Source organism: Sceloporus occidentalis, unplaced genomic scaffold (assembly GCF_023333645.1).
Source record: "Sceloporus occidentalis isolate IW3139 unplaced genomic scaffold, rSceOcc1.0.p SCAF_155, whole genome shotgun sequence".
Lineage (NCBI taxonomy): Eukaryota > Metazoa > Chordata > Lepidosauria > Squamata > Phrynosomatidae > Sceloporus > Sceloporus occidentalis.
Genome location: NW_028317135.1, coordinates 800,664 through 813,299, shown reverse-complemented (window position 1 = coordinate 813,299; position 12,636 = coordinate 800,664). Strand labels below are relative to the sequence as shown.

The following is a 12,636-nucleotide window of genomic DNA, read 5'->3' as shown; positions in this document are numbered from 1 at the left end:
AGGAACCCAGGGTTTCACGAGTGAGACATGAAAAACGGGATGGATTAGATATGTCTTCGGTACCTGAAAATAAACCGTGGCCTGGGCGACCTTCTGGAGTACAGAAAAGGGACCAATAAACCTAGGACCAACTTCCTGATAGGACAGGAGAGTCGGAGATGGAAAGTAGAAAGCCATGCTTTATCTCCTGGCTGGTAAGATGGGGTTGGAGCGCGACATATGTCTTGTAACCTGTAATGCGCTTTCTGTAGGTGTCCGCGAATGATCCTATAGAACTGTAGGAAGTGCTGGAGTCATTTGGTGGCCTCGGCTGTGGAACAGGCTATGGGCACACCTAGGAGCATGCTTGGATGATACCTGTAATTGGTGTAAAAAAGGAGAATAGTAGATTTATGTAATTGGTTATTGTAGACGATTTCCACCGTAGGTATAAAAAGGACCCAATCATCTTGCTCATGTGTAATAAAACACCTTAAATACTGTTCAAGTATCTGGTTGATAGGTTCCGTTTGTCAATTGCTTCGAGGGTGGAATGCAGAAGATATGTTAACTTAGACCTGTAAGCCTGGGCAGAAGGCACGCCAGAATCACGAGGTAAACTGGGTACCACATTATGAGGTGACAGTGCTGGGAAGGACACAAAGTCAAAAGATCTCTGATGAACAGAATGGTGGTTTCTGATGCTGTAGGCAGTCCTTTAGTAGGTCTAAAGTATGTAATTTTAGTGAATCTATCCACAAAACAGATGGTGGTGTATCCATGAGCAGGTGGTAGTTCTAAGATGAAATCTATCGAAATGTCTTGCAATGGTTGCAATAGACCCACCGGTTCTAATCGTGTCAGACTGGTGATGGCAAAGGTCTGTCACGCAGAAACATAGTCAATGAAATCCATACGCATGGAGGGCCACCAGAAGGTCTGTTTAATAACATCTATCTTCCTAAGGTCCCCCTGTCCAGGTACATGTGGTAAATATACTTTAGCATGACGGTCTAAGAAGTTTCATTTTGGAAGAAAACTTATTTGCGCCCTTCAATCCAAGATCATTCCCAGAAATGTCAGCTTTCTGCTGGGTAGAAATTGGGATTTGTGTCACGTTCTACCCAGGCTGCGGAGCTGCATATCTGTTTTGCTTCAGTTTCTCTGTTTTGCTTCGATCCATTCCTGGATTTCCTGTTGCTCTGTTCTGATCTTCCGTTCCTTGCTTCTGCTTCAGCTCTTTGCTTCAGCTCTGTTTCCTTTATAAGGTGCGCCCCACCTGTGTGTTCTGTTTGTCTCAGTCTGCAGTCTAAGGTATGTCTCAGTGCTATGCATTTGGATTTCCTGTTTGGTTTGTTTCATTCCTCTGTAATCAGGGATTAGCGTTAGGACCCACCGTCATTGGAGTACTTTGGCGTGGTGGTGGGCTAAGCATACTATGGCCATAAGATGTGACGGAATCTCCAATAGTTATCAAATAGTCCTAGGCTAGTTCCTGTATTTGTGTGTCAGTCTGATGTAACTTGTCTCGTATCCCCGGCAGCGGGGTGTCCTGTCTCGTATCCCCGGCAGCGGGGTGTCCTGTTTTGTTCCCTGTTGTGCCCTGTAATATGTATGTCTTGTCTGGTTATGTTTCTAGCTTGGTCTCTCTGTCTCTTGCTCGCTCTGCCCCCCTTGCTTGTTATGTTTCTGCTATATCCTTTGCTTAGCTTCCATACTCCCAGCCTGCAGCATCCTGCACGTGATTCTAGTGATATGTTTAATGCCTGATCCAGGGTGCCTGCAGGATATCACTTCGTTTCATTTTGGACTAGATCTGCTGCTATGTCAGGGCGCTGGTATGTGGCAGTCGCCCTGCACCAGGCCCTGTCCAACTCCACTACTGCACTGTGACTCCTGCACACAATCTTTGGGCGCGCTGGGTCAATGCAGTCATCTGTATGGACCCGGTTCCGTTACAATTTGTCCCGTCGATCAGGCCGCCTAGGTGTTGTAGTAATTCCAGGGTTGTTGTCAGAAGAGACTTTAGCAGAACTTCTGAAGAAGCTTCAGTCAGTCGTCTAAGTACGGGATTACTTTTATCCCTTGTTGCCTGAGAAACGCTGAGACCGCTGGCATGATCTTGGTAAAGATCGGTGGTAAGGATGCGCTCCAGGATAGGGCCTGATATTGAAAATGTTGAATCCCTTTACTTGATGGATAAGCCAGACGAAGAATTGTTGATTGTTTTTGTGGATAGGAATATGGAGGTAAGCATCTTGTAGGTCTATTGATGCCATGTAGTCTCCCTGCGAAAGGATCTCTGTGGTTGAGTTCAAGGTTTCCATCCCAAACCTGTAATAAGCACCTGTTGACCAATCGTAGGTTTATTGTTAGCCTGTGTTTTCCTGAAGGCTTTTGTACAACAAACACGTGGGGGTAGGTACCCTTTCCCCTTTGAGGAGGGGGGTACAGGGATCAAAGCGCCCTGTCTAATGAAATCCTGAATAGATAGGGATAGATCAAAACATTTTTGAGGATCTTTTGGGGGTTAAGAAATGAGGAGGCTTTGAGGATCAAATAATCCATCAAATAACCATGATGGATTACACGTAGAACCCATGGGTGTTAAATAATTTCTGTCCAATATGGGGAGAACTGGGTCAGTCTCCCCCCCCCATTTGGGTCTGCTTGTAGTCAGAATTTCTTGGACTTGTCCTCTCTTTGCATTCCTCTGCCTCTCTGATATCTTCCTTTGTATGACCTGTTCCGAAAAGGACTGAAGATCTTCTTTACCTGATCCGTATGATACCTTATTCCTGTAGGATCAAAAGGTGTTGCCCCTAAAACGAGGCGGTGCTCTTCTTTGGGGCAACCAATTTTTATCTGTCATCTTGCAGGGACAAAACAATTTCCCGGTACACAGCTCATGTAACTGAACTTACCTTTACCTCCAGCTTCAGTCTTTTAAAGGCTTCAGAATTTAGATTTGGTGTGTTTCCTGGTGTTTGAAACCGGAAGTTTGCCCATGGGAATTCCCGTAACACAGGAAGTGACACGGGCCAACAGCGCCATGCTGGAGCTGTTATCCCAGACATGCTTTTTTTGGAAAGACATTTAATTTGCAATAGGATAACATGTACATGACCACTGTAATGTCATTATTCACTGTACATTCTCTTTATAATATACACTGTCACTATCCTCGTACTTAAACAAGAAACTGTTTAATAATTGAACTATAAAGAAAAAAGCAACCAGCTTAAACATACCCTTTATTGTATTGTAAGGTAGGCAAACTAGCTCAGTTCAGAGGTGTCTCCAGTAACAGCCATGTCCCCTGCACATGATTACGTTCAGGGATTAGGTCTATCCAACAGTGACTGCATCGAAAATCATCTGGTATTTCTAAAAGCGGCCTGGAGGGAGGATCTGTCTGATTCGTCCAACATACCCACAAAGGGGGACCATTTATTGAAAGGCGATTTGACTCTGGTTTCTTTACGCAAAGAGGCAACTGTCGAGTACATTTGGAAACAAAACCCCAGTGTATTTAACATAATTTCTAGGACCGGTAGTTAAGACGGGACCCGTTGTGATAAGATCACTTTCACCCCACTGTTGAAATTACCAAAAAGCCTTTTATCTTTGACAGAAGTTCTATCATTGAACCCGGTGGACAGGATTCCAAAGAGAACACACGGCAGTAAAAGCTGGAATCTCTGTTTAACTTATGAGTGATATACTTGCAAATAGTTTCCCAAAAAACATTGATATGACAACAAAATCAAAAGCAACATAGAAGATCCGCATTAGGTGCAGTGCATTTAAGACAGAATTTGACGTCTCAGTTAGGGGATGAGGTATGCTCTATGTAATAGCTTCCAAAACATCTCACTGTATGCCTAGCGACCATATTATTAACACCATGAGGGAGGATGTTACCCCTGGTGGCCGAGGTGGACCGCGTGGGGTGGCCATATCTAGGACTGAGGCTAATGTATGGTTATACTGAACTGTGGCGACATCTGGACAGGAGCCAGGTAGAGATGCTTGAGAGAAGTGGCAGAAGTGCGTTCGTAAACTGTAGAGTGTTAACGTCGCTGAGGTTAAAGTTGGGATTCTCCAGTCGTGTGAGAATCATCTGGGCGCCGTACACCTAATATCTACCCAGACAGGGGCATGGTCAGAGACAGCTATCGTCTCTGGATCAGGGCTCCCGGTATAAACATATAATCTAGTCTTGATAGTGTTGTGTGGGAGAGTCGAACGAAAATTGTTTGTCGGTGGGATGTTACTGTCTCCAGGTGGCTACCATTTTGTAGTTAATCAATTATAGGTGTGGCGTAGAAGCTTTAGTGTCTGGATGAGGGACTGGAGGTGTCTAGCGCTGCAGGGGACCTGGATCCTCCTCTCTGGCAGCCGGTGGACGTCTGAGTGATGCACGCAGACAACCTCCGCTGATGCCGGCACTTCTATGATGGAGCTCAGTCACAGAAGCCCCGGCGGACGTTGTCAGTGAATTAATATTCAAATTTTGGGGGGGTCATCTTATTATCAAACAAATATGGTACATTCTGAAGGACCTTACCTTCTGAAGGAAAGGTAAGGTCGCCTCTGGGGGTCCCACCGGTTCTGTCCCGAAGCGCCTCTCGTGCTGAGCTTCGACGGAGGTGGTTGTGCCCGTTGTCGGCGGGACCACTGTGGCTTAATGCTCTATGTTTGGGTAAGGACCCCGGCCTGGTTCTGATGCTCAGTTTCAGATCCACTTCTCCGGTCTCCTCAAGTTGGCATTGTGGGGTATCTGTGTTTCTCTGCCCCGTTAAAACTTGATGACGGCCAACTCTTGGCAGGGAAACCGTTTTGTGTGATTATTTGCGGAGGGCAATAAATGAATACACGGCAAGGCCATGAAAACTAAAAATGAATTGATAAATCAGGCTGGTAGCCGCCGTGTCTCTGGAGCCAATTCACATATGAGCCTACCAAAGTCTAGGCCCGCAACAGAACTTCTGCCACAGGGGCTACACAAAATGGCCAACTATCAGTAGGTGATGGGGGGGGGGGGGGATCAGCCGCCTCGTCATGAACCCCCCTTCTTGGACCAGGAGAGTCGAACACACAGCAAGTCTTCTTTCCACTTCTCGGTATACGTCTCTTCGTTTCAAATCGGCGACGAAGGAGGAATACACGAGGTGGGCAGCAGACACAAGGTAGGCAGCCGACACGAGGCGGGCAGCAGACACGAGGCAGGCCCAAGATGGTGACATGCTTGGCTGCCTCACTGCGGTTTTCACGCTTTGGACCACCAGGGTTGGCACATTAAGGAGTAATAAAGGCATTTCTGCTTCCCTCATGTTTTTACTTCTGACTCTTTATGGTTTGCAAGCATTATTTGGAGGCCCCCAATCCTCCTGCGGTAATGTTGTGAAGCCCCCTTTGCTAAATAATATAATACGTGGCATTATAAGAGTTCTGTTTAAATGAGCCACGCGCAGCTTTACTCAACTGCCATTCCTGTAAAATGTCAATTGGCGCGAGTTCTCCGCTGACGTGAACTGCGTTCCCGCAACCAATATGTCTCCCACGGGGCTCGGCAGCAGCGGAAGTGCGTCAAGGCGGCCGGCTCCGTAGTCAAGATGGCGGCAGGTTACACATCATTATAAATAGAAGTGAAGCCGAATCGCGCAGCGGAAGTTCCCAGCTGGCAGTTCGCTTGGCTTGTCGGGGAAAGATGGCGGCTCTCAGAGCTCTGGGAAGACTGCGGGCACCTTCAGGGATTTTTGCCGGACGGTGGACGACACTGCCCCAGCCAGTCAGGTGAGTTCAGCCCCTGGGATGGAGTGGAGGCTGGAGTGGTGAAGTATTAGAGATGTCCCTATGGTTTTGTCCTGTGTGTCAGTATACAGAGCTGTGACCTGTGTGTATGAGCTGCAGACAGGGCACAGGCTGAGGTAATGTGTGACACCTGTATGTATGCAGCGACATGTGCTTTTAGGGGGGTATGTAATCTCATGTACATGCTTTGGTTGGGCTACGCGGTGCATTGTCGTGATGTATGGGGTATATAATGTCATGTACGTGCTTTGGTTGGGCTACGCGGTGCACTGTCGTGATGTGTGGGGTATGTCATGTACATGCTTTGGTTGGGCTACACGGTGCACTGTCGTGATGTATGGGGTATATAATGTCATATACGTGCTTTGGTTGGGCTACGCGGTGCATTGTCGTGATGTATGGGGTATATAATGTCATGTACGTGCTTTGGTTGGGCTACGCGGTGCACTGTCGTGATGTATGGGGTATATAATGTCATGTACGTGCTTTGGTTGGGCTACGCGGTGCACTGTCGTGATGTATGGGGTATGTAATGTCATGTATGTGCTTTGGTTGGGCTACACGGTGCACTGTCGTGATGTATGGGGTATATAATGTCATGTACATGCTTTGGTTGGGCTACACGGTGCACTGTCGTGATGTGTGGGGTATGTAATGTCATGTACGTGCTTTGGTTGGGCTACGCGGTGCATTGTCGTGATGTATGGGGTATATAATGTCATGTACGTGCTTTGGTTGGGCTACGCGGTGCACGGTCGTGATGTATGGGGTATATAATGTCATGTACGTGCTTTGGTTGGTCTACGCGTGCACTGTCGTGATGTATGGGGTATGTCATGTACATGCTTTGGTTGGGCTACACGGTGCACTGTCGTGATGTATGGGATATGTAATGTCATGTACGTGCTTTGGTTGGGCTACACGGTGCACTGTCGTGATGTATGGGGTATGTAATGTCATGTACGTGCTTTGGTTGGGCTACGCGGTGCACTGTCGTGATGTATGGGGTATATAATGTCATGTACGTGCTTTGGTTGGGCTACGCGGTGCACTGTCGTGATGTATGGGGTATATAATGTCATGTACGTGCTTTGGTTGGGCTACGCGGTGCACTGTCGTGATGTATGGGGTATATAATGTCATGTACGTGCTTTGGTTGGGCTACGCGTGCACTGTCGTGATGTATGGGGTATGTAATGTCATGTACGTGCTTTGGTTGGGCTACGCGTGCACTGTCGTGATGTATGGGGTGTGTAATGTCATGTACGTGCTTTGGTTGGGCTATGCGGTGCACTGTCGTGATGTATGGGGTAGATAATGTCATGTACGTGCTTTGGTTGGGCTATGCGGTGCACTATCATTGTTTTTTCTTTGCGCAGGGGAAAGCAATGGCAGCCGGACGTGGAGTGGGCCGAGCAGTATGCAGGCGCCGTCATGTATCCGAGTGCCATCACAGAGAAGTGGGTCCCGGCCCCGTGGAATGGTGAGAGCCGTTTGTGGTGCATTTGCTTTGGTGTTCTTTTTATACCCCCTATGTGAACACTGCAGCTACGCGAAGGGGTCTCAGATTTTGAGACCGTCAAGCTGTGCCCCACTTTGGCTGGTGAGGGTAAGCCGTCAGCAGTTTCTGGGGGCTCCTTTTCCCTTGAATTGGGACATTAACCATTTTGAGCTGCAGCCATTAACTCATTCTAGCTGTTGCACGTTCTTGCAGATAAGGACCCTCCAAAGGAAAAGACTGTCTCCAACCTCACCATTAACTTTGGACCCCAGCATCCCGCTGCCCATGGGGTCCTGCGGCTTGTCATGGAGCTTAGCGGGGAGTCTGTGAAACGCTGTGATCCACACATTGGCCTTCTGCACAGAGCCACGGAAAAACTGATTGAGCACAAGACCTACCTCCAGGTGACGCGTCCCTTTTTACAATCTCCTCCGGGCTTTTATTGCCTTCAAATGTATTCAGATAAATGGATGAATTTTGTCCAGACCTGTATTCTTGCTGCCAGCAGGATCTTCCACACACCTGTTAGTATAGGTACTTGTCAGTCACTCTCTAGACCATGCCTGTATCTGGTGCAACAGGTGCTTATTACCTATACATGACACCTGCATGTTATGAAGTCTAGAGAACCTAAGCAATTCCTGCATTAGATGTAAACCTAATGCAAAACAATTATACAGCAGGCAGGAACATGTGTGTTGCATATCTTTGATGTGTTCTCTTCCTCAGGCCTTACCTTATTTTGATCGCCTGGATTACGTTTCCATGATGTGCAACGAGCAAGCATATTCCTTAGCAGTGGAGAAACTGCTAAATATCACTCCCCCGCCCAGAGCTCAGTGGATCAGAGGTAGGTTCTCTTCGATTCTAAGGCTCACAGTGAAGTCGGCAGGCTTTACGGCGAACATGTCGCTGTAATAAAGTAACATCATGATGGGGATCCTTTTTTTACTTTGATCACTTCTGTGACCAGCTCTTTATTCACAACAGTGCTTTTTGGAGAACTCACTCGTGTTATGAACCACATCATGGCTGTCACCTGCCACGCTTTGGATGTTGGAGCAATGACCCCTTTCTTCTGGATGTTTGAGGAAAGAGAAAAGGTACGTACCCATCTTCCATATTTTGCTTTCTTCCCCCATTAAAATGTTGTTTTTTGTCTTTTAGAAAAAAGAAACTATGGGTTTTGCGTCTGTGTCCGTAATACAATGGATTGTATTGATACATAGCTAGCCAGACATTTAGGTGTAGCACTTACTGCAATGAGGAAATGTATGAAATAGAGCTGCAGCTAATGATTATTTTAATAGATTAGTTGGCCGATTATTTTTTCGATTAATCGGATGAAAAAAATGCAGATTTTTCTTTTCTTTAAAATGTAATGAACAAACTGGGTGTTAAAAAACAAAAAACCCCCAGCAGAATAAAAAAACTTTACAATTTACACTTTCATCTCTTTATCGCAATGGCATTTCTCTATTGACCTTATTTTACTGACATAATAAAAGCTACAAGAACCCAAACAGTGTTTCTCAGACTAGATTTTCATACAAAGTTATTAGTAAATATTAATTCATATGTAAGCTATTTTTCAGATTTAATAAACTGAGAAAAAAAGCATTGTTTATATTTTTTTATTTACCAAACTGCCCCCAGTTATGCACATCTGACCCCCAGATATACCTTATACCTCCTATATGCCACTGTGCCCCCTCATATGCCTTATACTCATATGCCAGTGATATGCAACTGAGCCCCCTGATAGGCCTTATATCCTCAGATATGCCACTGTGCCCCCCTGACATGCCACTCCGCCCCCCATAAATGCCCTACACCACCCTGAAATTCATTATACGCCTTGATTCACCACTCTGCCTCCCCCAGATATGCCACTCTGAAATTCATTATACCCGACTCCCTGGTGTTTTGTGAACCTCCGTTGCCGACAGGCACTTTCGCTGGGGCCCCAGCGGAAGTGAAGGGGAGTAACGGAGGCTGTCTATGCGCATTGCGCAGACACTCACTGGCTGACAGAGGATGATCCTCTGCAGGAGACCTCGATTCTCTGTCAGCTGGTGGGGGTCTGCACGATGCGCACAGACATCCTCCGTTTCTCCCCTTCACTTCCGCTGGGGCTTCTACGATGGACCTACGATGAAGGTCATCTGATGCTGGCGCTGCATCGTAGAAGCCCCAGCGGAAGTGGAGGGGAAAAGTGGAAGCTGTCTGTGCGCATCGTGCAGACCCCCACCGGCTGACAGGGGAATCCGGGTCCCCTGCAGCGTTGCGGGGGATCTGGATTCTGGTGTTATAATCCGATCTGTTTGATTATAGAAGGAGAGGAGTTTTTCCAGAGCAAAATCGATAAAAATCGATTCAACTAATCGATAATGAAAATCGCTGACCATTTTCATTATCGATTATTGATTTTATTGATTAGTTGCAGCCATAGTATGAAAGCTTTCTACCTGATTTTTTTTCCCCAGTGTTCTAAGCTTTGCTTGGTTCAGAATTACAGAACATCGTTTAATCCCCATTGGGTGATTTTGGGTTTTTTTATTTCTGGATTAGCTCACAGATTTTATTCTTTCCACCTAGATGTTTGAGTTCTATGAGAGAGTTTCGGGGGCCAGGATGCATGCAGCTTATGTTCGTCCAGGAGGAGTGCATCAGGTAAGGAGCTTCAAACGACCAAAAATTAATAGATCTTTTATTTAACAGAGGTGTTAAAATTTATGTTTTTAAAACCATTTTATATAGATTTTTATTTTCATTGCATAGATGCTTTAGGATAGTGGAAAGTACAGCTTGAAGGTAAAGGCAGTAGATGTCTTGTACTGTAGCAGGGGTAGTTATAGAATCGGAGAATGAATCGGTGTCACTCTTTCCACTGAAATATTCTGTATTTTCCTTGAATTTCTAGTGCTTAGGGTTCTTTTTTTTTGCCTTCCTCCATAGGACATGCCTTTGAGTCTGATGGATGATATCTATGAATTTATTAAGAACTTTTCCCTTCGGATTGATGAAGTGGAGGAGGTGAGTTGTGGTGTTACAGACTCAGATTTAGGTCAAGGAACTTACAGCGAAGTGAAGCTTTTCCTGATTATTAAGTTTTGAGCAGTGATTTGAGAAATGATTCTTCTGCATAAGATAAGAATACAAAGTATCTGGGAGATGTAAGAGTTTAAAACGGCGTGAAATGGGGAGGATATTGTTCACAAACGAGCGCTCTCTGCACTTCTGTATAATGTATGGTGACACCGTGTTACACATCCTGGCAGCATAAGCCACACTCACTTTCTTCATGTCTTTGACCCTCAGATGCTGACAAATAATCGTATCTGGAAGAACCGTACTGTGGATATAGGAGTGATCAGCGCGGAGGATGCCCTGAACTATGGCTTTAGGTAACGTTAACGCAAACGATGTCACTTTGTCAGGTCTCTGATCAGCGATGCCACCCCCTTTATGGTTGGGGCTGAGAATATATTTTCATGAAACTGACCACCTTTCACTATCAACTTAACTGCTGGAAAAAAGTCTTCCGTTTTACTACTCCATGTAGAGATGCAATACAGGTTTAGCCTTTGGACTGCATTTCCATGGTGCGCTGGCGTTGGTTACTTGAGTATCATGGGAAGTGGTATCTCTGTTTAGTAATAATAATAATCTCTTGCTTTCTGTCAGTGGGGTGATGCTGCGTGGATCCGGCATCAAGTGGGATTTAAGGAAGTCTCAGCCCTATGACGTTTATGACCAGGTGGAGTTTGATATTCCTATCGGCTCCAAGGGAGATTGTTATGACAGGTATGTTGGAATGAAACCGTGTGCGCCTACACGGCTGCCCACATGGAGTGACTGGGCGTTGGGTTATGCAGGACTGCTCCTCTTCTTGTGTAGGGCGAGAGAAGGGATGACTGCACCCTGTATTTGGGCACAAGGGTCAGATAGGGCTCTGCCAGTTATGGAATGGCCGGAGGTGAAGGGGTCCTTTGGTGGGTTTGACATGAAATTAGCCGATTTGTGGCTCCTGTAAAACTAGAACTATTTCGCAGCCTCTCGGCCACTGTCCGTTTCTGATCCTTGATTCCTCCACTAGGTATCTGTGCCGGGTGGAGGAGATGCGCCAGTCTTTGCGCATTATCCTCCAGTCTCTCAACAAGATGCCCGAAGGAGAGATAAAGGTCGACGATGCCAAAGTGTCTCCCCCTAAGAGGTCTGAGATGAAGGTGAGTTTGCCTGAGGGCCCATGAGCTTGTGTTTAAGCTAGCAATGTCATATGTGTTGTCTTGTCTTGATTATTGTGCTTTTATTGATTGCATTAGTCGCAAATTTAATGAAATATATTTTAGATGTTTATGCAATATCTTCTTACTGCAGCGCTCCATGGAATCCCTGATCCATCACTTCAAGCTTTACACCGAAGGTTACCAGGTGCCCCCAGGATCTACTTACACCGCCATAGAAGCTCCCAAGGTAAGGAGGGTACCTGACACCATGCCCATGCAGTAGTATCTACAGCACCTGGGGCAAAAGATACTATATTAAGACTGAAGACGACATGCTCTCCGATGGGTTTTGTAAACTCATACTCATGAGATGTATTTCCCAACAGGGTGAGTTTGGTGTTTACCTCGTTTCTGATGGCACCAGTCGCCCCTATCGCTGTAAAATTAAAGCCCCCGGATTTGCTCATTTGGTAAGTTCTTTTGGTTTGATATACATTGGTGTTGTGGGAGAGACGCTGTCTCGTATACCTTAATGTTTAAGATAACAATCACTCTTCTCCATTCCAGGCTGGCTTGGATAAGATGTCACAAGGTCACATGCTTGCTGATGTGGTTGCCATTATTGGTGAGTTTTCTAGCCTTTCTTACTAAAAATGTATGTAATCCTCTGTACTTGTGTGTTTATTGAACTCTCAACCTATACTCGCTGCAGGAACACAGGATATTGTCTTTGGAGAAGTCGATCGATAAATCCGCAAGCGCAGGAGATTGTTTGATCCTTGGTCCATCCCCCTGAATACACGCGTGTCCTGATGTGGCTTTACTATCAAGAGTACAAACTTCATGCCTGTTTTATTTAAACATGTAATTACTTGTCTTGAGCTGAGAATAAATTCTCTGGTTTGTCTACAGACGCCGTCTGTGTTAATGAATAAGAGGTGTTACTCTGCATTTGTGGATCGGGCGTATTCTTGGCCGTCCGTGCTACGACTTTTTCTGAATGATGGGTGCATATTCTGCGTTGAATGCTCTGCATGACGTTTGTATTTTAATGTCCTGATTTCTAGGCAGGTGGGTATTTAGGGGCAGCCCAGAGACGAGGATGGCATC

General features: G+C 45.9%; 1 protein-coding gene across 1 annotated transcript; it reads left to right on the top strand.

Moving 5' to 3' along the window:
• The first annotated feature begins 5,683 nt into the window (after positions 1–5,683).
• LOC149280468 (NADH dehydrogenase [ubiquinone] iron-sulfur protein 2, mitochondrial-like) lies at positions 5,684–12,276 on the top strand. The gene is made up of 14 exons (XM_089500469.1): positions 5,684–5,778; positions 7,176–7,279; positions 7,511–7,701; positions 8,027–8,147; positions 8,288–8,400; positions 9,896–9,970; positions 10,256–10,333; positions 10,619–10,704; positions 10,985–11,104; positions 11,397–11,526; positions 11,678–11,773; positions 11,913–11,996; positions 12,094–12,151; positions 12,239–12,276. The coding sequence occupies exons 1-14, from the start codon at positions 5,693–5,695 to the stop codon at positions 12,274–12,276; spliced, it is 1,380 nt and encodes a 459-aa protein (XP_089356595.1). The 5' UTR covers positions 5,684–5,692.
• Positions 12,277–12,636: the final 360 nt, after the last annotated feature.